Source organism: Cyprinodon tularosa, unplaced genomic scaffold (genome assembly GCF_016077235.1).
Source record: "Cyprinodon tularosa strain WSP-4 unplaced genomic scaffold, ASM1607723v1 ctg339, whole genome shotgun sequence".
Taxonomy (NCBI): Eukaryota; Metazoa; Chordata; class Actinopteri; order Cyprinodontiformes; family Cyprinodontidae; genus Cyprinodon; species Cyprinodon tularosa.
In genome coordinates, this window is record NW_024039051.1 from 250193 (window position 1) to 277418 (window position 27226).

A 27226-nucleotide genomic window follows, 5' to 3' on the forward strand; every position below is an offset into this window, starting at 1 on the left:
ATTCCTCTCAATATGGACTCTACTCCGAGCATACATTTTATTTTACTTGATCTAAAAACATAATTGCTGAATGCCATCTGCTGATACCGACACAAGACAAAAATGGTTATATCAGCTAAAATATCTGCCGGCTGTATCAGTCTGTCTCTAGTTAGTTGTACATGTTTCACAGCTTGAGTTCACTGCCCAGAGGGGATGATTGATAAAAAGCTAGTTTTTGAAAGTAATGGACATCATTTGTCATTTCTTATCATGAAACTAACAGTAAAAAAAACGATTTAACTAATCAGACTTGGTAGGAAAAAAATTGGAGATTAGATTTTTAAGCTGTGCTATCCAAAACTTCTTCAGACACCAGATCACACACATACACATATAAAACACCACCAGCCTATTTTACTGACGACCCCGCCACAGGCTGCAGTTTATGCAAATCCCACATGCTGCTTTTCCATCTATATCTTTGTTTCCAATGATGTTTTATATCTTCTACAAATGCTTTTGTTAGAGTTACTCATCCGGATTGAAGGGTGTATCCTTATTTTATTTTATGTTTATCTTCTACATTTGTTGTTTAAAATCAAAAGAGTGTAGATTAGCTCAGAGACCAGAGGTGTCAAGTAACAAAGTACAAATACTTCGTTACTTTACTTAAGTAGAAGTTTTGTCTCTCTATACTTTTCTGGAGTAATTATTTTTATGACAACATTTTACTTTTACTCCTTACATTTATTGGCAATTATCTCTACTTTCTACTTCTTACGTTCTAAAAATAGACTTGTTAGTTTTCTTTCATTTAAGCTCATTTTCATTACGGCCGGTTGGTATTTAAAAAAAATAATAATAATTTGTTTCATCCAGATGATTAATTTCTTTGCGGTTGGACTCGGTGCTGCCCCAACTTGTTTTTCACCACATACCAAAATAGATAGTTTTTCAAGATGATGTAAAGTTAAATCTTACACCGTTTCCTTCCTAAGAAAACAAATTTTAATCAAGTCTTTATTCAAGAAGGGGCACTTCTTCGGCTCTTCACAACCACTATTGAGCATTTTTCTTTTGAAATAAACTTTACATGCAGTAGTGCTAACAACTACAGGTGCTTGGCTCCAGGTACTTAGAGATTCACTTTCATACAGAAAACCCACATTCTTATCTTTAGATTAAATAATACTACTTATACTAAAGTGATGGTATGAAGGTTTTACATTATTGAATCTCTTATACTATATCTGCTCGTTGTGCTGTTCTTTTTACATCTCTTTGCAGGTGATGAAGCAGACTGAAGATGTTGAATAACTTTCTCCCCCTTTATCTCGTCTTTCTTTCATCTTTTTTCCTTTTTTCCAGTTTTTCCTTCCCTGTTCTCCTTACATTGCAGTGTCCATACAATCTGTAATACTCCCTGCATGAATTATAATAAAGCTATTTATATGGAGAAATGAAGCGGAACACTATGGCGATAGCCGTACTGCTCCACTTGTGAAAGTAAAATCTGTTGGGCTCTTTTTGGCATCAAGACAGTTATTCTTATAGCCACATCGCCAGACAGGACATTGTTAAAAAATAAAATAATAATAATGAAAAAATAAAGTTTAACTGTCCTTAATATTTTTTTCCTTCATTACTTTTACTTTTATACTTTAAGTAGTTTTAAAAATGCTACTTTTATACTTTTACTTGAGTAAAAAGCTTAAGTTGTTGTTCTAACTTCTACAAAAAGTGGGATTTATACTTCTACTTGAGTAATAAATATTAATACTTTTGACACCTGTCAGAGACTACGTCTAACTCTGGAGGAGCTGCACAGCTCAAATGGGAGAATGGGTTCCTAGGAAAACTATTTACAGCGTATTCTACATATTAGATAATTTACTGGAAAGCGGAAAGCAGAAGCTAATGGCCAATGAAATGTTTTTGTGTGAAAAGGCTGAAAACTGTTCCCCAATGTTTTTCTGTTTTTATAATTAGGTGGTGCGTTTTGTTTTTAGTTCACATACAGTCCCAACAAAAAAAGACTAATGTTTTATTTCATGTTAAGCAGATCTATTAAAAGAAAGTACAAATATCTTACACTCTCTTCTTACCACCTTTCATTTTCCTGTAAGTTGTTAAACTGCTGCGCCTGCTGACAGATACATCATGATGAAAGCACTGCAGGGAAGAGAAGTTGGTAGACTTTAACTTCCTCTTTACTTTGTTGTCATTTGGCATGTAAGATGAATATGAGGCTTGTCATTCTAATTCCAATCATATTTTTGTCTTCTTAGTCACATGAAAGTTAATATTAGAACTGATGATCTACGTGGAAAGATATGTGAATGGAAATTTACAAAAACAATAAGATGTATGAAAGTTCACCATGTAGCTTTTATCACAAGGATTAGTTTGTGGTTTACAAAAACATACTCTAAAAGTTTTTTTTTTCTTTTATTTCCTTTACGTTTCAGTTTCATAGTGACTCAGTTTCCATCTAATCTGAAGCCACCTTCTGTTTAGGTTGATACTAAATGTTGCGCCCTCTGAGGCCCCCTAGTGGACGGTGAAGGGAAACTAGGAAGGGTTTAGTTCTGACGCGGCTCAGGTGAAGGAGCGACTCCGATCCACTGAGCTGAGAGCTGTTTGATCCAGAAAATGACTGCTTTTCACTCGGTTATCTCCCCTTGAGCGACTGGGACGTTTTCCCGGACATGAAGGAATTATTTTGCGCCACAGTTTAGATTTTTTAAGCGAAGCGAATGAAGAGAAGATGAACCCAGGTAAGTAACTTCTTATTGGTTGACGGTTTGCTTGTTACAGCTGTCCCCGCTGAGCTGATTTATTATCCGAAAAGATAATTTGTGTATTTAATTTGACTTCTATTGAGAAATAAAATAAATAAAAAAATACCCAGAAGTTAATTTTTTACACAGTATAGATCACTTTAGTTGGATATAATGGTGTAGATTCTCAGTCAGGTCATAGTCATTCCTAATATAGAAAAAAAAATATACCTTGTTTAAAAACAATCTTGGAAACAAAGTCCAGTAGATTTTTTTCTTTTTTCTTTTTTGGAATACACTCTTAGAATGATGCAAAACAATTTGCTGTATTTATTTTTTTAATTTCACTACCTACAGAATATAAAACCTGCAGATTAAAGAATATCCCCTGTATTAATTCTCGCTCTTTCAGCTGTTCACATTGTGTTTTTGCAAAGAGGGAACTCTCAGACATCTACATCCCTTTCTGTCAGTGTGGTTGATTGTTTTTCCTCCCTGTAGAGATGATTCTGGTACAATAGTTCAGCCAAATGTTCAAGTTTGTTTCATCACACCCAGCACCCCTTCCTCTTCAGCTTGATTCATCTCCCACCCCATCCTCCTCCTCTTTTGCCTGTTGACACAAGCCCTAAGTGGGATTACTGGGCTGTGGCATGGAGTGGCAAAACAAAGCCATGTGACATTTAAACCCCCTTCATAGGATCCCTTTAGGTTGTTTGTACAGTACATAAAATTCTTTAGAGGTTAGGATTAGCAGATTTATGAAATGTGCACTGAGGCCAGTGTTCTGTTTGTTTTTGCATTTGGGTCTGACATGAGAGGGTGAATAGTAAGAGGTATTTACATCTGGATCTTACACACAACTTAGATGAAAACATTTTTATGAAACAACAAATCTTAACTTATTCGCTGGAGAAATTAACAGAAACTATTAAACCTTTTATAAATTGAAGTGGTTTATACTTTATGCCTGGTTTTAAGTCATTTTGCTTTGAAATAACTGCATCAAATCTCTTTTATTTATTGCTTCCTGTGGGGTTAGACCCCTCCGGTCTCTCATTAGCATATAAAATATCTGCGCTGGGGGATTTAAGTCTATAGATTTCCTGGGCCCATTCAAGACCTTCCACTTCTAGCAGTTTAGGATCTTTATTGCTTTTGGATCGTGTTTTTGGTGATGCATTCACTGTTTTAAAGGAATAGTACACCCAAAACATGATTAGCCTTCATTTTCTACTCACCCCCATGCTGAACAACACTCTGGAGTACTTTTTTGATATCTCAATGCATCTGGAGCTCTGGGAGGCTTCTTGCTGTCTGCTGACATTCAAATAATGGAGGTCTATGGCGCCCGAGGCAGAAAGGTCCATAAAAGTCCACAAAAAATGTGTCAATATTCCTTCATACTGCTCATCCAATGTATTCCAAGTGTCCTGAGTTGGTAGCATCCATAATTTACAAACAAAGTCATTTAGAATGTTTTTAGAGCATAAACAGTAGTGTATAGGATTTCCTAAAAGCGCGCGCCTGCGAGTTCACGAGTCTACGGAAACTGCGGCAGACCAAACCAGATGAAAGTGCGCATTCAGCGTCTGCTCTTGCTAACATAAGCGTAGAAGAAGAATTTTGCTGTTTACCTGTGCAAAGAAAGAAACAACGAAAGAAAAATGTCTGAGGACTTCAGTGTTGAGGAAGAGCATGAGTTCTTTGCCGAGCTGAATGCGCACTTTCATCTGGTTTGGTCTGCCACGGTTTCCGTAGGCTCGTGAACGCGCTTTTAGGAAATCCTATACACTACTGTTTATGCTCTAAAAACATTCTAAATGACTTCATTTCGAGTAAATTCTGGACGCTACCCACTCAGGACACTTGGAATACATTGGACGAGCAGTATGGAGGAATATTGACACGTTTTTTTTGTGGACTTTTATGGACCTTTCTGTCTCGGGCACCATAGACCTCCATTATTTGAATGTCAGCAGACAGCAAGAAGCCTCCCAGATCTCCAGATGCATTTGAGATATCAAAAAAGTACTCCAGAGTGTTGTTCAGCATGGGGGTGAGTAGAAAATGAAGGCTAATCATGTTTTGGGTGTACTATTCCTTTAAGGACTTTTTTTCCCACAGTTTTTCTGTTGTCAACTGTTGTTGTTTGATCTACCCGTTTCAATGTCTCTGTTATTCCAAAAAAACAAATCCGCTGGACTTTGTTTCCAAGTTTGAAGACGTTTTACTTCCCATCCTGGAAGCTTCTTTTTTTTTTCATTTTGAATTGAAAAAGCTTCCTGGATGGGAAGTAAAACGTCTTCAAACTTGGAAACAAAGTCCAATGGATTCTTATTTTAACTTTTTTTTTTTTTACTTGTTTGTAAACAAGTGTTTTCTTTCTTCTTAAGGATACTTTAAGCAAATACCAGGTATTGCGAATGTTATTTCTTCATTTTTATTTATTAGATTAGATTAGATTCAACTTTATTGTCATTACACAGGTACAGGTACAAGGCAACGAAATGCAGTTTAGGTCTAACCAGAAGTGCAATAGCAGCAAGTGCAGGATAAATAATGGTTCCATAAATACAGGACATGGGTTTCTACTTAATGAGTATAGAGGTGAATACTATTATAAATAATGAATATAATATATAGATCACTAGTGTGAACTAAATTTACAGCTGGATATGTACTGAATATAATATACAGGTGGATAATACTATAAAAATGTATTTATGGACTCATAGTTAAATTTAGTCTCCATAAGAAAGCTATAACTGAGAGAAGACATTTAGAGCTCTTATTGTTTCACAATTGATATAAAAGGACACATTTAGGTAACAACATCCATTTTCCAATACTTTTGTCTTTACCTAAACATGTTAGGTACCATTACAGATAAAGCTACATACTGAGTTGTAGAATAAAATCTGAAATGTTTTTGCTTCTAACGTGTTCATTGTTTGAAACCAAACCTAAATATTTGCAGTCCATAATATAAAATAAAAACGCTGAAAATGTACCTTTATGTAAAACTTTTGGTAGGGAGTTGTAACACTGATTTTGCAAGGTAAATTTATCTGCAAAATCTCCCTCCTTGTCTACAGTATTTGCATATTTCTCTCTATTTATGTTATTCTTTGATGCTGTTTCCTTTCCTTTAATTCAAGTTCCCATTTTTTCTGCCCCCAGGCATGGATAAGCCACCTATTGCTCCTAAGCCGAAGTTCATTTCCCACCAGAGGCCTGTCCGGTCTCCTTTAGTCCCTAGAAGAGACGGCCTCTCGCGTCTCTCACCTGGCACACCAAAGAAGGTTAAACCAGCAATTGCTCCAAAGCCAATCTTGTCTAAATTCCCAACTCCTTTAGAATCCAGGCCCCCGATTCTGAAGCAGCAAAAACCCCCCAATGGATTTTCCCAAAACAAAAAGCCTGAATGGGATTATATCATTCCTATTTGCCTGTGTGCTCAAGAAAACTGCACATGCATGAACAAGACGAAGCTCGAGCAGAGAGAAAAAGACTTTGAAGCACCACAACGTAGCAAAATGGTAGAGAACAAAAACACTCCTCCTATACCTAAGGATAACATCCAAGTGATGAACAACACTTCAAATAATGGTCGTATCATTAATTATGAAAAGTTTAATAAGACCCAAAGCCACAAAACAGACTCTGACACCGTTAGTGATGAAAAGCCTGTTGGGCCATCTCAGAGAACATTGGGGCAAGATGTACCTGGAACAGGACAACAGGGTGTTAGCCTTGGCTCAGAGCGAACCAGTGTGCAACCACCCAAACGTCCCCCACCAGGCCTTAGGAAGCCTCACCCTGTCCCTGTTCCAAGGAAACCCAGGACTAATGCACCATTCAGTCAGGAAAAGGTGGAGAGGGATAGGGATGAAACTGCCATCCAGGAAAGCATGGAAGTAAGTCTGCAGGAGGTGGAGATGTCATCAGATGGAAAGGGATGGTCATCCCCATCTGTCAGCATACCTGTTAATAACAATAGAGCGGTTATTCAGTCTGCAAGGCAGGCCTGTCCACCACCGGTCCCTCCTTCCAGAAAAAAACCTTTATCTAACCCCTTAAAACCCCCTTTGTCTACTACACCAGCTCCATCTGAGGACATGGACTCTGAAGATTTAGGTAGGAGCAACAGCATCCATGAGATGGAGTTATGTGTGGATAGTGGCATGGAAGTGTTGCCGAAGAAGGTTGTGGATAATCAGGAAGACAGGGATCAGCTGCCTTTGGACACTACACTTAATCCACCTATACCCAAGGATGTTCCAAAGATGTTTGTGAAAGCAGAGGACAGAGGGATTAAAAACAAAACGCCAAGGAAACTTCTGAGAAACAACAGCACATTGGGATTCCATGAGGATAAAGGCTTGAAGAAACTGGAAAACTTTGAAGCAAGGCAAGCCAATATAGTCAAAGATGGGAAATCGAAGGAACTGATGAAAAGGGAGCTGCCTTTGCCTCCTCACCTGAAATCAGACAATAAACCTGCAAAACCTGAAAGCCTCAACCCTTCTCGTACTAGCCTCAACAAAAAGAAATCCAAATCCTTTTCTTCTGCGGACCTCATTCACTCTGACGGACAGAAGGGAAAAGCCTTCAGGAAAATCTTAGAACTGAAGCTCCACAAAAAGACATTACAGAAGAAGACGACAAAATCAGGCCAGACTTCTGAAACCACTGCGAATTATTCCATATCACATCCTCACAGGGAAGAGTTTACTCACCCCAGCAGTCCAGACCATATGGGTATTGATGATAACATCCGTTTTTCCCAAGCTGGTGTTGAACAGAGCGTTGACGGAGATGAGATTTACCAGGAACCCCCGCAGTCTCCCATCTATCACACTATTCCCCTTCATTTTGATAGTCCGGATTATGAAAACATAGATTTTGGAAAGCCCGTCTCTCCTTATCCGGTTTTCGACCCAGAGGGGTGGCAGAGCCCTCAGAATGATGATGAAGGGATTTATGAAGAGCATGACCCTTATTTCTCCTTGGTTAAAGAGCAACAGCATCTGACACCAACAGGATATAAAAGGTAGGCTTAATTCCAGTTATATTTCTTAGTGTGTGCTGCATGATGTTACTAAAGAGTCTCTATTTCACCTGCAAAACGCTAGCCTCGTCAGACCATCCTGATCTCGCGAGCTTTCAAGGTTTCACTCGCTAATCAGTCTGGAGACTCTCCGTAAAAAAAAATTTGGAGCCGTTCACCAAACGAACGTCCAATCAGCGTTGGCTTTGAGGCGGGTTGAGGTGTGACGCAACGAGAAGGGCGACAGTTCGGTCTAAAGAACATGGCGGCTTCAGCCGATGAAACTAGCGTTAGAGTGGCTATCGAGCAAGTTTTATCGGAATTACAGAGTATTTCTTCACTGAAAGAAGAGCAAAACACTGCTCTGGAGGCTTTTCTCAGAGGAAAAGATGTTTTTGCTCTTCTCCCAACTGGTTTCGGCAAGAGTTTGATCTGTCAATTGGCTCCTCTTCGTTGTCACTCTGTTAGTACGTCATATGCTTCGTTGATCTGATTGGTTTATTTGGCCCGTCTATCACCAACATAGGCCAATCAGCTAACCAGTATTTTCGCCCCTTCCCAAAATTACTTCAACGGAAGGTTTCCAGATGGATATGCGGAGCAAATCCATCTGGCGGAGTCAGGTTAGCAAAACGCCTGATTAATTACAATTTCTAACTCTGTTAGCTTTATTGCCCAAGTTATGAACAATTCAGGTCAACTTTACAAAAAATTAAGTATAATCAAGCATACAATATCAGATCTCTTACTTTGTAGTGATTCTTGACTATGAAATATCTAACCTTGTTTGTATATTTCAGAAAAGTTTTTTTTTTTTTGTTAGCATCCCTCTAGTTGATGATGGTAGAGCTATAAGGCTAGAGCACGAGGGGGATTAAAGGTGGTCCTTCAGGTGGTCCTTAAAAAAACACTATAACCTTAAATAGATGTAAAGAATTACATTTAAAATACTGTATTTTATATTACCAAAAAGAAAAAAAGGATATAAGTGGTATGTTGGCTTTAAACTTGTGTGGATTAATTATGTGATAATACAACGATGGACAACTGAATGTCAAGCAGAATTAAGTGGTTGTGTGTTTTGTATGCACTTTAGAGTTAGACAACTTTTATTGTGATTTTGTCTACACAGTGTGTAGATAAAATGAAAATTCGGTTTGTGCAGCTTTTAGATAGTGAGTGAGCAGCAGCTTAGCAGTGACATGAAATGAACATTCCGTAAAGTACAGCAGTGATCAAATGTAAACATTGTGGGAGAAAAAACATGGTGTAAAAGCACATTAAATGAAGAGCCCTTATGTATACCAGGCTGAATTCCAGTATATTTTTACCTTAAAGAGCAGATTCTGAGGAATGCATCTCTAAGATGTTACTCGACTCTGATAGAATTAATGTCTTACATCTACATAAGAAAATCCACTTTTTGAAAATATGGTGAGCAAAGTCTCCAGCTGTGCAAATAACATTTTTAGTTTTTATGAAGAAGGCAACCCACATAATCTACATAGTATTTATTGACCTCTTAGGTGCACACTCAGAGGGAGTCAGAGGGATATTTTTCACGGTCGATGTTTTTTCATCAAAATACACTTAAGATTTTAAATAAGCTGCTAACAGGTTGAGTTCAAATGCTGTAAAGCCGTGCTGTGATCTGTAGGGCCAAAAGTGGGACAACAGGAACGCTACATAGTGCAATGAATAGAGGAGGCATCTTATGCCCTAAATTGTGAAATAAAGCCCACTAGTGTCACAGAAACCTTTACAAAGATGATACTTGAAGCCACAAAAAGCAACCAGTTACTGATCAGGATAGAAGCTCATTCTTTCCTGTTATTCAGCTTAAAAACTGACTGAAATACACTACCGTTCAAAAGTTTGGGGTCACATTGAAATGTGAATTTTTGAAGGAAAAGCACTGTACTTTCCGAGGATGATAACTTTAAACTATTCTTAACTTTAAAGAAATACACTCTATACATTGCTAATGTGGTAAATGACTATTCTAGCTGCAAATGTCTGGTTTTTGGTGCAATATCTACATAGGTGTATAGAGGCCCATTTCCAGCAACTATCACTCCAGTGTTCTAATGGTACAATGTGTTTGCTCATTGGCTCAGAAGGCTAATTGATGATTAGAAAACCCTTGTGCAACATGTTCACACATCTGAAAATAGTTTAGCTCGTTACAGAAGCTACAAAACGGACCTTCCTTTGAGCAGATTGAGTTTCTGTATTATCACATTTGTGAGGTCAATTAAACGCTAAAAAATGGCCAGAAAAAGAGAACTTTCCTCTGAAACTCGACAGTCTATTCTTGTTCTTAGAAATGAAGGCTATTCCATGCGAGAAATTGCTAAGAAATTGAAGATTTCCTACAACGGTGTGTACTGCTCCCTTCAGAAAACAAACAGGCTCTAACCAGAGTAGAAAAAGAAGTGGGAGGCCGCGTTACACAACTGAGCAAGAAGATAAGTACATTAGAGTCTCTAGTTTGAGAAACAGACACCTCACAGGTCCCCAAAATTCAAAAATAAGGACATTTCAATGTGACCCCAAACTTTTTAACGGTAGTGTATATCAGATGTACAACTCTATTTTTAAAGTGACCGGATTTTCTAAAAGCCAAGTGTTTAAAGAGTGTTAGCTAAATAAAAACGGTTTAAAATCGATCTTTAGTTCTTAGGATCTGTTCATTCAGTACCAGGATTTCTAGCAGTTTTGTTGAACATCTAAAATGAAAGCAGAGGTAGGTAATAGGAAGGTAAAAAATTACAGTTCAATAAATAAACCATGCAGAAGTCATCAATGTCTTCCACATTTAGGACTCTTTGTATAAAGGTGTTAGAAGCTTAACACACTACAGGACGGTAAAATCCCACTAAAAATAGTCCAATTGTTAATTTACTTACATTTATTCAGTGAGGAAAAAGTGATGCTGTTTTTTTTTTTTTTTTTGTTAACAAAAATGGCTGTTTGAACCATTATTAGAACCTCTAACAATATGCAAGTTATCTGACCAAAGCTGTAAAAATATTTAACTTTAAATATTGGGAAGAGAGTCTTTATTAGTAATGTTTTTGTTTCCTGGGGTGGATGTGATGTCACACAGAGGTACATGTATAAAAGGCAACGTTCAAAATGGGAAAAACCAGTGAGCTTGCTATTTAATTATTGAAACTATTTCAACAAAAAGCTTCAAACAGGCACTTCCTCATGCAAGGCAATGACAGACGAAGCTCGAGGACAAAATTTGGGAGATAAATTCATTTCTAAGCATCAAGCTTTAATATTTGCAGCAAAAAGAGGGATTTATTTTATTCATGCTTTTAGTTATTGTGAAGGCTGCCTGTAGGAGAAAATTTATTTGTTAAAAAATCTCTATTAAAGGAGTGAAGATTTGTCAATAAAACTTTCAGCCAGTTCTGTTGGTGTTATTATTAGTATCCTTTTTACTGCTTCTCTATATATGTTAGTAGTTTGCTAAGAATAATTACATGAATTCTTTTTTAGACTAAACACATGTTGGGTCTAAGCTTTGTGTGGCTAAATTGGCCTCTTCTTATGTGGCTCAAACAGAGTAACAGATGCATCCTAAAAGGCACTCAGAGCAGATCTAAAAACAGAGATATGCTCACAGTTCAGTACAAAGCTAAAACAGAGATAAGTTATGATATAATTCTTGCACCGTTCTGCTGTAATGCTTTTCTGCCTTTGTTTTTTAAGGGTGGTGCAGGCTGCTTTACACGCACCACTTCCCTTCGGGGAATAGGGGGAATTTTTCTCACAAAAGTTGCATCTTAAAGTTGTTTTTCCACTTTAATCTGTTAAAGTTGCAAGATGACTGATCTTTTTCATGGTTTGTAACTTTTGTCACCTTTTGGGTTTGGCAGTATGTTGATAAATTAGGGCTCTCTGACTCTATACAAGAAGCTGGATTTAGGTTATTCGTTGCGTGCCGAGTTTACACTGAAGTAAAACTGAGTTTCCAATAAAGCAGGAAATGTTAATTGATGAAACTTTCTATTTATGTGGCCAAATGATCAGATATTGTGCTTAGGTGACTGTTTTCCTTTTAAACCTCCATCTTATCTCAGAGAAATCTGGTTTCTTTCCTGTTTGCCTTTAACATGTTTAGATGTTTTTGCGTTGCACATACATAGGTCTTTTTTTTCATCCATGCATTCTTCTCGCAGAAATTTAGCGGACGAGGAGTACATTTTTAACAATGAGACTCTCTCTGACGATGAGTTTGATGTCAACTCGTCAGATGAAGATGACAGCAGCTTCAACTCATGTAAAGAAGACTTTGAGCATCCAGAGATTGGGGTGAGGATCAGACCTTTGCTCATCCTTTCTACTATTTGTCGTCCCTAACACTGCAGCATATCTAATGCTGCTGTCCCACAGACATGTGGTATGTCTGCTGATTCACAGTCTTGTTCTGCATTTTTTTTTTAGCTGGAGAATGGAAAACAGAAAACTAAGATAGAACACATCGCCACAGAAATCATGACCTCAGAGAGTGTGTAAGAGTGGATTTTTTTTTTCTCCTACTGATATGCTTTCTAGCTTATTCAGTTCCTTGTAAAGGCCTTGATATCCCTTAAACCTCTATTAAATGTATTATTATATTTTTTATGTAGCAGACCAACTCAAAGTAGCACATAATTGTGAATTTAAAAGATGATACATGGCTTTTTTTTTTTTTATCCAGGACAAATCTGAAAAGTGTGGCCTGGTTCTGAAGTACCCTTTAATACCCTTGAATTAAATTTGTTGCAACTAGTCACAGATGTCTTGTAAAGGCCTCAGAGGTTTGATAGAGAATGCTAGTGAACAAACAGCATGAAAAAGAGCATTAAGTGCACTTAATCTGAAATTACACAGAACTAAAAATCTACCAAGGTATGGATGTCCATATTAACTGACTGATGTTTGAAAAACAAAGCTATTAGAAACAAGGTTTTAGAGCTTGTTATAAGTGATGCAATGGCATCAAAACTGCTATGCTATTGTATTTGGGCCAAATTTATATATTTTTTTGCATACATGCAACCATCTAATTGAACTTTATTGATCTCAAATTGGAGAAATTTACCTCTGCAATGGGCTGCCATTATGCGGCACCCGGAGAGCAATCGGGGGTTAAGTCTTGCTCAGGAACCCAGATTGGAGGCAGTGGGATTCGAACCGGGTACTTGGAACCTCTGAGAGCTCTAACCCACTATGCCAAAACTCCCCCTGTTATAAAAACCAACACTGCATGTCATCCTGAGCAGATGGATGGAAGTAAATACAAGCCAGTCCTAAAAGGAACCCTGCTTAGATGCTGCAGAAGACTTGAGTTCTATTAAGGATAACAACCCTTAATTTTTAGCCTGAGCTGTGATGGAATGGCTGAAGGTTTGTTAGAATGGCCCAGTCACTCACAGATCTATATACAACTGAGAATTTGTGAAGAATACCTAAAATTTTGTGTCTATTTTGACTAAGCTTCAACTTCATTGCGGTCTCTAGATATGTAGAGTTGGAATAAACAGCAAGAGGCGTACACTTGAATTAATGGGATGATTTGATGTTCCAGCAAAGAAGAAAAAAAAAGAGTACCCTGAATAAAAAACACACAAGCCACTCTTTTCAGATTTTTATATTCCAGATTATCCCAATATTATTGGATCAATTACATAAAATCCAAGTAACATACAGTTTGTGGTCATTAGAGGAACCATTTTAAAGAAGCTGAAAATGATTCTGCTATAACTGTTGCATCAAGCTTTTAAGTTAGGAGATATGTCTCTTTGTGGTCTTAATTTTTTCTCCATTTTCGTTTCTTGTAGTTTTGTTGATGTCCTGAAGCTGCTACATGTTGTAAGTAACCACACATGAAACCTAAATAGCTTTTGTGATCACATAAAACTACCCATGTTTTTGCTGTGACAATAGAAGGGTCTGATGTGTTTCTATTTGTTAGACTAAGTGCCTCTCCTTTGCCTCGGCTCGTTTTCTCCAGATGTATTTCCTTAATGAAGACATGGGGAACACCCTGAGCAAGTTTTTTTATTTATTTAATAAAATTTTTTTTTTTTTTACCACATTCCTCCCTGTGTTCTCCGGACTCTGTGGAAGGAATGAATTTAGACCCATAAACCCTCTCTTCTCAACCTTGGAGCAATGTAACATAAAACAAAAAGATTATTAATATTTTCTTTTGCATCAGTTACTGTAAGTAGTTTGCTCACATGACAAAGCACATGAGGCATGATACATACAGGTGCTGGTCATAAAATCAGAATATCATGAAAAAGTAGATTGATTTCAGTAATTCCATTTAAAAAGTGAAACTTGTATATTATATTCATACATTACATACAAACTCATATATTTCAGATGTTTATTTTGTTTAATTTTGATGATTACAAATGACAACAAATGAAAATCTCAAATTCATCATATCAGAAAATTAGAATATTACTGAAGACCAATAAAAACAAAGGATTTATAGAAATGTTGGCCAACTGAAAAGTATGAACATGAAAAGTATGAGCATGTACAGCACTCAGTATTTAGTTGGGCCTCCTTTGGCCTGTATTACTGCAGCAATGCGGCGTGGCATGGAGTCGATCAGTCTGTGGCACTGCTCAGGTGTTATGATAGCCCAGGTTGCTCTAATAGTGGCTTTTAGCTCTTCTGAATTGTTGGGTCTGGTGTATTGCATCTTCTTCTTCACAATACCCCATAGATTTTCTATGGGGTTAAGGTCAGGAGAGTTTGCTGGCCAATTAAGAACAGGGATACCATGGTCCTTCAACCAGGTACTGGTAGCTTTGGCACTGTGTGCAGGTGCCAAGTCCTGTTGGAAAATGAAATCTGCATCTCCAAAAAGTTGGTCAGCTGCAGGAAGCATGAAGTGCTCTAAAACTTCCTGGTATGTGGCTGCGTTGACCCTGGACCTCAGAAAACACAATGGACCAACACCAGCAGATGACATGGCACCCCAAACCATCACTGACTGTGGAAACTTTACACTGGACTTCAAGCAACGTGGATGAAGTGCCTCTCTTCTTTTCCTCCAGACTCTGGGACTTTGATTTCCAAAGGAAATGCAAAATTTACTTTCATCAGAGAACATGACTTTGGACCACTCACCAGCAGTCCAGTCCTGTTTCTCTTTAGCCCAGGCAAGACGCTTCTGACGCTGTCTGTGGTTCAAGAGTGGCTTGACACAAGGAATGCGACAGCAGAAACCCATGTCTTTCATACGTCTGTGTGTGGTGGTTCTTGAAGCACTCACTCCAGCTGCAGTCCACTCTTTGTGAATCTCCCCCACATTTTTGAATGGGTTTTGTTTCACAATCCTCTCCAGGGTGCGGTTATCTCTCTTGCTTGTACACTTTTTTCGACCACATCTTTTCCTTCCCTTCGCCTCTCTATTAATGTGCTTGGACACTGAGCTCTGTGAACAGCCAGCCTCTTTAGCGATGACCTTTTGTGTCTTGCCCTCCTTGTGCAAGGTGTCGATGGTCGTCTTTTGGACAACTGTCAAGTCAGCAGTCTTCCCCATGATTGTGTAGCCTATAGAACTAGACTGAAAGACCATTTAAAGGCTTTTGCAGGTGGTTTGAGTTAATTAGCTGATTAGAGTGTGGCACCAGGGGCCATCAATTTTGAACCTTTTCACAATATTCTAATTTTCTGATATGATGAATTTGAGATTTTCATTTGTTGTCATTTGTAATCATCAAAATTAAACAAAATAAACATCTGAAATATATGAGTTTGTATGTAATGTATGAATATAATATACAAGTTTCACTTTTTAAATGGAATTACTGAAATCAATCTACTTTTTCATGATATTCTAATTTTATGACCAGCACCTGTATGTTGACAGACAGGTAATCCCTACCTTCTACCTTCACATTGTAAATCTTAATGCTAGATTTGTTTTCTCTGATGAACAAAATTATGAATTTATCTAAAAATAGCTTAAAACCAAACTTTACAAGTAAATTAACACATAAAACAGGTTTTAATGAATAAAAAAAGGAACAAAAACTAAATTGTGACATATGTCTGCTAACCAAATGCTCATATGCTAACAGTATCATTAATGCTGCAGCTGCATCACTAATGCTGCATTATCCAAATCCTTTTGGGAAAAATGCATGTTTAAGTCTAAACTATGTTATTGCACATGAGAATGTCACTACAACTTTCATTTGCTTGTAAATTTTGATTTCAAGCACTTTTGAAAAATGTAATACTTTTTAAAATCAGGTAAGGCTTAAAAGCGAAACAAATCTACCCGTAAGATTTAAGATATGAACATATGCATCATGCCATCATTCATCATGTGCTTGCTCATTATAAGCAAACTACTTACAGAAACTGATGCAAAAGAAAATCGTTATCATCTTTTTGTCTTTGGTCATTGGTCTCTCTTGTGGTCTCTGTTGCTTCAACCATATATATATATATATATATATATATATATATATATGTGTGTGTATATATATGTGTGTGTGTATATATATATATATATATATATATATATATATATATATATATATACACACATATGTATATGTATATATGTATATGTATATGTATGTGTGTATATATTGTTAGCCTAAATAATTAATTGAAAATAAATATAATTTTTGCATTGGTTCATGCACATGGGTCAGAACTAAATTAAAAGTAGAAAGGGTACAAAATCTGATAACATAATCATTTATTAAAAGTTTTTTAGCGCAGTTTTTTTTTTTACATCCTTCTTTTGGAAAAGATATGTGCAGCTGCAGAAGTAGTTTTAACAAATAAAGACATTTGGGTCAAGAAGTGAGAGCATAGTTGGACTGAATGATAAAGGCATGAACAGGAAGTGGTTTAGTCCCAGCTGTCTTTGGAGGAAGGGTGTACAGTAATGCAGAACAGCCAGTATTCAGATCCCTCAAACAATATTTGGAAAATCAAATCACCAAACCTAACATCGCAGCAGTTTGTTCGCCTTGTTATGGGCTACACTGGGTTTTATCAGGATGATTTATTCTTGGATATCTGTACTGTCTGCAGAGTCATCCCTTTCTAATTTGCTGCCACATCTTTTCCATGTTATTCAACCTTTTTCTGCATCAGCATTTGTAGCAAAAAAAAAAGATTCAGCACAGGAGGTATTTGTTTGGCCCTTTGACTTCGAGCGGTTTTATTTTCCAACTGCTCATAAACCGCATAAAGTCTACATCATCTGAAAGATTTGTTTAGAGGGTGCTCTAGTCTCTCCTCTCAGTCCTGATTCATAGTTTTTGGGAAGTGGTGAGCACTAGGTTAAGAAATATACCATGAGACAGAAGAGTTCCTCTTTAGTTATAAACCTTTAGTTTATGCAAGTCATTATTTTAAGCCATATGGTTTTTGCAGGAAGTTCAATCATGGGAATCAAAACTACAGCTGGAGCCATTCTGTCTGTGGTTGTTTTGTGTCAATCGCTGGATTTGATGTAATCGGTGTCTCTGACCTACAGGACTTCCGTGAAGCAGTGCAAAAAGCATCTCAGCAGAACGGCAAGCCTGTGATTGAGGAGCGTATCCTCAATCAGATCTTGTACTCCCTCCCTCAGCTCTATGAACTCAACCAAGACCTGCTTAAAGAGCTGGAGCAGAAAGTTGCTCACTGGTATATCATCGTTTCAAATATTTGTACAAACATATTTAATGTTGGTCGCATTAAACCAATCCAAGGAACTAAAGTCCACCAAATGCCAGGCTTTACAGCATAGGATTTTCATACTATAGAAAAACGATCTAGAAATAAGTTAAAATGTCTTAAATTATGTGTATTTACTGTTAATTTGAGTCGGTAAATGAGATAGTTTGCCAATGGAATGAGTATTTTTACTCTTAGAATAAGATAATCTGATAATGTTTACTTGAAATAAGACAATGCAATCGAGTTTTCTTATTTTAAGTGTAAATTGTCTTGTTCCATTGGCAAAATGTCTCTTTTACCTCCTCATCCAAGAACAAATGCACTTACAGGTGCTGGTCATAAAATTAGAATATCATGAAAAAGTAGATTGATTTCAGTAATTCCATTTAAAAAGTGAAACTTGTATATTATATTCATACATTACATACAAACTCATATATTTCAGATGTTTATTTTGTTTAATTTTGATGATTACAAATGACAACAAATGAAAATCTCAAATTCATCATATCAGAAAATTAGAATATTGTGAAAAGGTTCAAAATTGATGGCCCCTGGTGCCACACTCTAATCAGCTAATTAACTCAAACCACCTGCAAAAGCCTTTAAATGGTCTTTCAGTCTAGTTCTATAGGCTACACAATCATGGGGAAGACTGCTGACTTGCTAGTTGTCCAAAAGACGACCATCGACACCTTGCACAAGGAGGGCAAGACACAAAAGGTCATCGCTAAAGAGGCTGGCTGTTCACAGAGCTCAGTGTCCAAGCACATTAATAGAGAGGCGAAGGGAAGGAAAAGATGTGGTCGAAAAAAGTGTACAAGCAAGAGAGATAACCGCACCCTGGAGAGGATTGTGAAACAAAACCCATTCAAAAATGTGGGGGAGATTCACAAAGAGTGGACTGCAGCTGGAGTGAGTGCTTCAAGAACCACCACACACAGACGTATGAAAGACATGGGTTTCTGCTGTCGCATTCCTTGTGTCAAGCCACTCTTGAACCACAGACAGCGTCAGAAGCGTCTTGCCTGGGCTAAAGAGAAACAGGACTGGACTGCTGGTGAGTGGTCCAAAGTCATGTTCTCTGATGAAAGTAAATTTTGCATTTCCTTTGGAAATCAAGGTCCCAGAGTCTGGAGGAAAAGAAGAGAGGCACTTCATCCACGTTGCTTGAAGTCCAGTGTAAAGTTTCCACAGTCAGTGATGGTTTGGGGTGCCATGTCATCTGCTGGTGTTGGTCCATTGTGTTTTCTGAGGTCCAGGGTCAACGCAGCCACATACCAGGAAGTTTTAGAGCACTTCATGCTTCCTGCAGCTGACCAACTTTTTGGAGATGCAGATTTCATTTTCCAACAGGACTTGGCACCTGCACACAGTGCCAAAGCTACCAGTACCTGGTTGAAGGACCATGGTATCCCTGTTCTTAATTGGCCAGCAAACTCTCCTGACCTTAACCCCATAGAAAATCTATGGGGTATTGTGAAGAAGAAGATGCAATACACCAGACCCAACAATTCAGAAGAGCTAAAAGCCACTATTAGAGCAACCTGGGCTATCATAACACCTGAGCAGTGCCACAGACTGATCGACTCCATGCCACGCCGCATTGCTGCAGTAATACAGGCCAAAGGAGGCCCAACTAAATACTGAGTGCTGTACATGCTCATACTTTTCATGTTCATACTTTTCAGTTGGCCAACATTTCTATAAATCCTTTGTTTTTATTGGTCTTCAGTAATATTCTAATTTTCTGATATGATGAATTTGAGATTTTCATTTGTTGTCATTTGTAATCATCAAAATTAAACAAAATAAACATCTGAAATATATGAGTTTGTATGTAATGTATGAATATAATATACAAGTTTCACTTTTTAAATGGAATTACTGAAATCAATCTACTTTTTCATGATATTCTGATTTTATGACCAGCACCTGTATTTTAAGAAAAGTGACTTATCTAGTTTTCGTTTTTTCCAGTATAGTGATAGTAGTCCTAAAAAAATATTGTTTTTTTTTTTATGTCTTGCCATTGTAAACAACCAACAGTTTAATTGTATTTTTAGGCTTTAAAAAAAGGGAAAATATAAATAAATAAAGATTTTCCCCACATGATATTATTTGGTGTGTAGAAAATTAAAATAAATAAGGACAAAAGACAGGACAAAAAAAAACCTATGGGTAATGACAAGAAACCAACCACTATCTAATCCTAGAGAAGTTGGTATGGTAAAAACTCTCCGTTTACTTTAAGAATCAGAGGAGCCTCATCTTGGCGGCCTAGTGTTGAGGGCATTGGGCTTGAATCCCAGAGGTTCTGAGTTCAAGCCCTTCTCCCACAGACTGCAATTCTGGGTCTCTGAGCAAGACCCTAACGCCACGCTGCTCTCCGGGCGCCACACAACGGCAGCCCACTGCTCCCAAAGGGGATGAGTTAAATGCAGGGAGTGAATTTAGTTGCTTTGTACTTGTGACAGGCTTCAGATAGAGAAAAGATTATTAAATTTTTTTTTGTCATTACAGTAACTACACTCACCGGCCACTTTATTAGGTACACATGTCCAACTGCTCGTTAACACTTAATTTCTAAGCAGCCAATGACATGGCGGCAACTCAGGGCATTTAGGCATGTAGACATGGTCAAGACAATCTCCTGCAGTTCAAACCGAGCATCAGTATGGGGAAGAAAGGTGATTTGAGTGACTTTGAACGTGGCATGATTGTTGGTGCCAGAAGGGCTGGTCTGAGTATTTCAGAAACTGCTGATCTACTGGGATTTTCACGCACAACCATCTCTAGGGTTTACAGAGAATGGTCCGAAAAAGAAAAAACATCCAGTGAGCTGCAGTTCTGTGGGCGGAAATGCCTTGTTGATGCCAGAGGTCAGAGGAGAATGGCCAGACTGGTTCGAGCTGATAGAAGGGCAACAGTGACTCAAATAACCACCTGTTACAACCAAGGTGGGCAGAAGAGCATCTCTGAACGCACAGTACGTCGAACTTTGAGGCAGATGGGCTACAACAGCAGAAGACCACACCGGGTGCCACTTCTTTCAGCTAAGAACAGGAAACTGAGGCTACAATTTGCACAAGCTCATCGAAATTGGACAATAGAAGATTGGAAAAACGTTGCCTGGTCTGATGAGTCTCGATTTCTGCTGCGACATTCGGATGGTAGGGTCAGAATTTGGCATCTACAACATGAAAGCATGGATCCATCCTGCCTTGTATCAACGGTTCAGGCTGGTGGTGGTGGTGTCATGGTGTGGGGAATATTTTCTTGGCACTCTTTGGGCCCCTTGGTACCAACTGAGCATCGTTGCAACGCCACAGCCCTACCTGAGTATTGTTGCTGACCATGTCCATCCCTTTATTACCACAATGTACCCAACTTCTGATGGCTACTTTCAGCAAGATAATGCGCCATGTCATAAAGCTGGAATCATCTCAGACTGGTTTCTTGAACATGACAATGAGTTCACTGTTCTCAAATGGCCTCCACAGTCCCCAGATCTCAATCCAATAGAGCATCTTTGGGATGTGGTGGAACGGGAGATTCGCATCATGGATGTGCAGCCGACAAATCTGCGGCAACTGTGTGATGCCATCATGTCAATATGGACCAAACTCCCTGAGGAATGCTTCCAGCACCTTGTTGAATCTATGCCACGAAGAATTGAGGCAGTTCTGAAGGCAAAAGGGGGTCCAACCCATTACTAGCATGGGGTACCTAATAAAGTGGCCGGTGAGTGTATAAGCAATAGTCCCCACTATGGTAGGAAACTATCTTACTAAATCTTTCTAAAATAAATCTAAGTCTAACTAATGCTCCTGACATTTTGCGGGAACACACTGGCTCCAGCATTTTATGGACTGATGAAAAAAATATTGTTTACTAAACTCTGAATGAAAGCTGTAGGTTCACTGTGAAGCATGGTGGTTTAGGCATTATGATGTGGGAATGTTAATAAAGCCATTTTATTGCATATCAGGAATCATGAATAAGTTCATCAAAATACTGGAAAATTGAATCAGGGATGAAGAGTTCGAAACCCTGTCCTTAAAGTACACTGCTAATATTTTAGACAAAACTCAAAATCTTTTTTGCTAATTTCAAAGAAAAGATATAAAACCCTGAAACTTTGGGCACTTTATCCGTACATCCAGCTGACCTGGTTTGTCTCGTAAACAGGGATGAGAGTTCCCAGGTGGCTGACCTGTTCCTGAAGAAAGGGCATTATTTAAAGATGTACTCCACATACATCCGCGAGTTCAACAAGAATGTGAACCTACTGGAGGAGCAGACTAAGAAGAACTCTGCGTTTGCCGCTGTTGTCAGAGAATTCGAGGTAATCCTGCCAAACCTGTTCTGTTTCAGCTGTTTGGGGAGGCGTGTCTATGTTGGTGGCATTTTATTTGTTTAGGCCAGAATAGGAGGATTTACATTTGCAGATAAAAAATGTCTTCTTATTTCCTTTATTTTAGACGAGTCCACGTTGTGCTAACTTGGCTATAAAACATTATCTGCTGAAGCCAGTCCAGCGAATTCCTCAGTATCAGCTGCTGCTCACAGGTAAATCCAAAACAGATGACTGGTTTTAAGCATGAATTCACTACACCTGTGCTTGTGTAGCCTCTCTTTAAGGTCTCATTATTGACACCATGCTGCCCTCTGGTGTTCAAAACCTTTGAATTTGCCCACAATCAACTTACAGTAGTAGCCATTCAAAATTTCCCCACTTTCCTTGATGGGTAAAAATTCCTTTTTAAACATCGATCTTTGTACTAAAACATTTTTTCTATCGTGATTTGTCGACACTAAGATTTAAAATTGAAGTTTTCAGTTTATTTATATAGCACCAATTTACAACACATGTCATCTCAATTCACCAGATCATCCATTCAAATTGATTCAAAGTTTTCTATCTAAGGAAAACCAGTTGATTGCATCGACTCATTGGCTCTTCAGCAATTCCTCACACTAAGCATGCTTGTAGCAACAGTGGAGAGGAAAAACTCCCTTTTAACAGGAAGAAACCTCCAGCAGAACCAGCGGCCATCTGCAGAGGCCGACTGGGGGTAAAGGAGACAGAAGCAGAGATACTGTCAAAGGCGGCCCCTTCCAGGAAACACACAGCCAGGCAAATGAGCTTCTAAAGAGAAGCATCATCTCCTGGTCAGACCCTGTAATTCAGTGAAAGGCTGGAGTCAGAGTAAACAAATATGCAAGAGGGGGTCACTCCAGTGGATGTAAGTTGGAGGGGATTTCGCACGGAGTTTGTGGGAAGTGAGCTGCCATTTGGCTGGCGTTTGACTGGGAGGGGCCGTTTTGAATGGCTGCTACTGTATAGCAAGACTTCTAAAAAGCTCCCCAAATCGGATTAGGTGACATAACCAAAGCTTTGGAAGTGTTTCGTGCAATGAATGGGGTATAAAAATGCGTAAAATGCTGACCACGTCATTGTTCTGTAAGTACATTATATAAGCGCCTGCAGACTCTTTTTATCCAGGATTGTATTTTCAAAACATTCGTGTAATTCACATCCCAGAAAGGAGATTATTTGAAACCCTGGGTGGAAATTCAGGTTTTGACGGAAGAGGATTAGGGCCACTGAAAAAAAAAAAAGTTAACTGATTTTTTAATTTTATTTCAGTTTAATATGTTGATTAAACAAAGTTGATTGCTCCCACATCTCTTCCTTCATGGTGCCCATCTACATTAAGATCCAAAATTCTGAGATTAAAGTCAGAATTCTGAGATAAAAGTCAGACAGAATTGAGATAAAAGTCCGAATTCTGAGAAAAAAGTCGGAATTCTGAGATTAAAGTCAGAGTTCTGAGAAAAAAGTCAGAATTCTGACTTCTTTCCCCATGTTAAACTGAAATAAAATTTAAAAATCAGTTAACTTTTTTTTTTTTTTCCAGTGGCCCTAATCGTCTTCCGTAGGTTTTCCACTCATGTGCTTTTCTAATCTTTCCAGACTACCTGAAGAATCTGTCAGAAGACTCAGATGACTACAAAGACACTGAAGGTAAACTATTAGCTGTGTTTCATTTTGTCCCCTGAAGCATACAGAGCTCATGTCCCTTGAAGATTTTTTTTATCTTATGTCCGTTAGCTATAAAGTAAAATATTTGGTATATTTTGTAAGAAAACGTGAAAATGTTCAAGGTTTATCTGAAAGCGTGACATAAAACACTTTTTAATCCAATCAGCTGCCCTCGCTCTTTTGAAAGAGGTGGCCACTCACGCCAATGACATCATGAAGCATGGGGTGAGAGCCGTATCAAAACATTGAAGGGCATATTTTAAACATATCCTTGGAAAGCCTGTAAATGTTGCTGATTCATGTTTGTTTTCACCCCAGGATAACTTAGAGAAGCTGATCCAGGTGCAAAATCGTCTGAGCGGCCACCACGTCATCATCCAACCAGGAAGGGTAAGTTTCAGTCTGCAGAGCGGTGTGTCTATCTGACATGTAGAATCTGTAATTTAAAGAAATCTTTGATTTTTATGCTCCAGGTCTTTATCAAAGAGGGTTTCCTGATGAAGTTGTCCCGGAAGGTCATGCAGCCCAGAATGTTCTTTCTGGTACTTTACACAGTAACTTTTTTTGTCCTTATTGTTTTGGTAACAATCACTGTAAACTGTTTGTGCGCTTTTGCGTAATCGTCTGCACAATCAGTACAAAATGAAGAGCTTTGCTTTCTGAATGCAGCAGAACATTTTGTGTTTTAAGTAACCCTGCAGCCTGATATAAGGACCTGATGTATCCGAGTCTTTGGGCTGTCATTAGATCAGAGCTCACTGCTTAGAAAGTGACTGTTTTCAAATCACCATGGATTCCCGAGTGGCAACAGTCATCCTAAAATAATCCATCCACCTTTTAATTCCTCGCCTCTCTGTCTTGTATAGTTTAAATTACATTACCATATCAATATTTATTACTATAAATTCATATATTCAACTATTTATTAATTAATCGAATCATCTATCTGACAGTAATTGTGCTTACTACATGAAGGATCAATCATTATGTGATTAAAAGCCTAAGATTTAATCCTGTTTGCCTGCTATGATTTATATTCTACCAGAGGTGAAAAGTCTATAAGAAAAACCTTTTTCACTTTATTCAAAGTATAAGTGTATTATACAGTTCCATGGTGGATCTATTGCATCCTTGACTCTCAAAGGCCAAAAAAGTAACAATCCCACCTGTTGAGAAAGAAGTCTTCAGTCTCTCCTTGCCCCAGCTGCAGCCTTTCACCGACGTCTTTATGTTGTTGGAAACTATTGGCACTAAGGCCTTTGGGTTTAACCTGACTCCGCCAGATGGATTTGCTCCGCATATCCATCTGGAAACCTTCCGTTGAAGTAATTTTGGGAAGGGGCGAAAATGCTGGTTAGCTGATTGGCCTATGTTGGTGATAGACGGGCCAAATAAACCAATCAGATCAACGAAGCATATAACGTACTAACAGCCAGGCTACTCTTGCCGAAACCAGTCGGGAGAAGAGCAAAAACATCTTTTCCTCTGAGAAAAGCCTCCAGAGCAGTGTTTTGTTCTTCTTTCAGTGAAGAAATACTCTGTAATTCCGATAAAACTTGCTCGATAGCCACGCTAACGCTAGTTTCATCGGCTGAAGCCGCCATGTTCTTTAGACTGAACTGTCGCGCTTCTCGTTGCGTAACACCTCAACCCGCCTCAAAGCCAACGCTGATTGGACATTCGTTTGGTGAACGGCTCCAAATTTTCTTCAACGGAGTCTCCAGACTGATCTGCGAGTGAAACCTTGAAAGCTCGCGAGATCAGGATGGTCTAACGAGGCTACTTTGGGTTGGCCTTGGTGGATCATTTCCCACAGAGGCAGCTGCATTTAATGTCTGCTGCCACTGGCTTCAGGCAGGTTGGTCTGTGGCAGCTATCAGCTAAAAGAGAAGGTTGGTCTCGCTCTCTTTAGGATGGCAAGATGGGAAACGGCATATTTTCCGAGCGTTCTGTAAATCCTATTATTGTTCCACAATGGCGAAATTCACGTTCTGCATTTAACCGATCCCCCTGGGGAGCAGTAGGGTGCCATTGTGTGGCAACCGGGGAAGCTGTTAGGGTTTAAGGGTCTTGCTCAGGGACCCAGAGTGCAGGCTGTGGGGATCGACCTGGGTGCTTGCATCCTTCTCAGAGCACAAGCGCACTGCTCTAACCACTAGGCCAACACTCCCCTCAGATGGATTATGTTATTTTGGCATCTTCAACAATTCGCTTCATCAGCAGCTACAAAAAATGTCTCTTTCTTCTTAAAGATAATAAAATCAAATAGTGAACCTGTTGTATTGACCATAAATCATATAAAGAATTTGTAGTTTTATAAACACTTATTTACATGTAGGATGAGGGAAAAGTCTTTTTCAATCTTATTTCAAATAAAAACTAAAAACACATTCAGAGTTTAACCCTTTAAAGCCCGATCCAAGAATAAAACAAAACAGAAAATTACTTTTTTTTTATTTGAAGTCCTTATTTGCCCTTTTAACAAAATATGTAAAAAGAAAAAACAGAAATACATTTTTGATATTAATAATTTATTACTATGCTATAAGTCAATGTATAGTCTTCTACTGGCTGTTATCAGGTATATCTGATTGTGTCAATAGGATTTTGAGCAAAGTTTTTACCATTATGCAAAAGGTGTCAGATGCAAAACATTTCAGAAACCGTATGTATCAAATACGTTACATTTGGCATTATAGGGTTAAGGATCATTAAAATGAGCCATTTGATAATTTAACTATGTAATTAAAGCTTTAATTTGTAAAAAAACAAAAAACAAATCTATATTCATGTTTTTATTGAATGTGGAGATACCTAAGTGGTTCTGCTGTAAATCCATTATTCTGAAGGTGACGGACGCTGTTCATGTCACACCTTTGGTTATTATGTTGTTATTAAACAACTGAAAACTCTTTTTTGTGCGTCTCTCAGCTTAGCGACGTGCTGCTCTACACCACCCCTGTTCAGTCAGGCCAGTTCAAGCTGAAAAACATGCTGTCTCTGTCCGGGATGAAGGTGAGAGTCTTTTTATGTTCATATATCACAAGTTTGTCTTTTCTGGTGCCGTCGTTCACAATGATAATGATCACAGGTTAGCAAACCCAGTCAAGAGGCCTATCAGAATGAGCTGAACATAGAAAGTGTGGAGCGCTCCTTTATTCTGTCTGCCAGGTAAGTTAGGAACACGCTTTCTTCTAATCACACTAAGAACATCTCTGTCAGCATCACGTTTAGTTTCTTTTCTCTCTCTAAAGTTCGGCTGCAGAGCGGGATGAATGGCTTACAACAATTTCCTCGGCTATCAGCGAATATACGAAAAGGAAAATAAGTTTTATGTCCACCAACACTCCAGCTCAGGGAAGAACATCTCCTGGGGTACATTTTTCTGTTTTATGAACTTTTATTGTGTTTCAGCAGTTAGTTGTATTTATTTTCATACAATATTTTTATGTATTTCTATCCAGGGACATTTGGCCGATCAAGTTGATGGAGAGCCGTTGGGATCTAAAGCCCCCATTTGGATTCCGGACCTACGGACAACCATGTGCATGATCTGCACCTGCGACTTCACCCTGACGTGGAGGAGACACCACTGCCGTGCATGTGGAAAGGTTTGGAGACCAAAGCATGCTCTGTTTGTTATTTTTTTACCCT

At 38.4% G+C, this 27226-nt stretch overlaps 1 protein-coding gene across 1 annotated transcript in view; it reads left to right on the forward strand.

Annotated features, from left to right (window-relative positions):
• The first annotated feature begins 2553 nt into the window (after nt 1-2553).
• Nucleotides 2554-27226, forward strand: part of LOC119789461 (FYVE, RhoGEF and PH domain-containing protein 6-like) — a 28459-nt gene continuing 3786 nt past the window's right edge. The window contains exons 1-16 of the mRNA XM_038294339.1: nt 2554-2759; nt 5946-7818; nt 12009-12141; nt 12274-12341; nt 13653-13683; nt 17339-17490; nt 21715-21871; nt 22008-22095; nt 23504-23554; nt 23739-23797; nt 23891-23962; nt 24046-24114; nt 26504-26587; nt 26664-26743; nt 26827-26947; nt 27037-27183. Coding sequence (XP_038150267.1) covers nt 2750-2759; nt 5946-7818; nt 12009-12141; nt 12274-12341; nt 13653-13683; nt 17339-17490; nt 21715-21871; nt 22008-22095; nt 23504-23554; nt 23739-23797; nt 23891-23962; nt 24046-24114; nt 26504-26587; nt 26664-26743; nt 26827-26947; nt 27037-27183 — 3195 coding nt within the window. The 5' untranslated portion in view covers nt 2554-2749. The remainder of the gene's footprint in view (nt 2760-5945; nt 7819-12008; nt 12142-12273; nt 12342-13652; nt 13684-17338; nt 17491-21714; nt 21872-22007; nt 22096-23503; nt 23555-23738; nt 23798-23890; nt 23963-24045; nt 24115-26503; nt 26588-26663; nt 26744-26826; nt 26948-27036; nt 27184-27226) is intronic.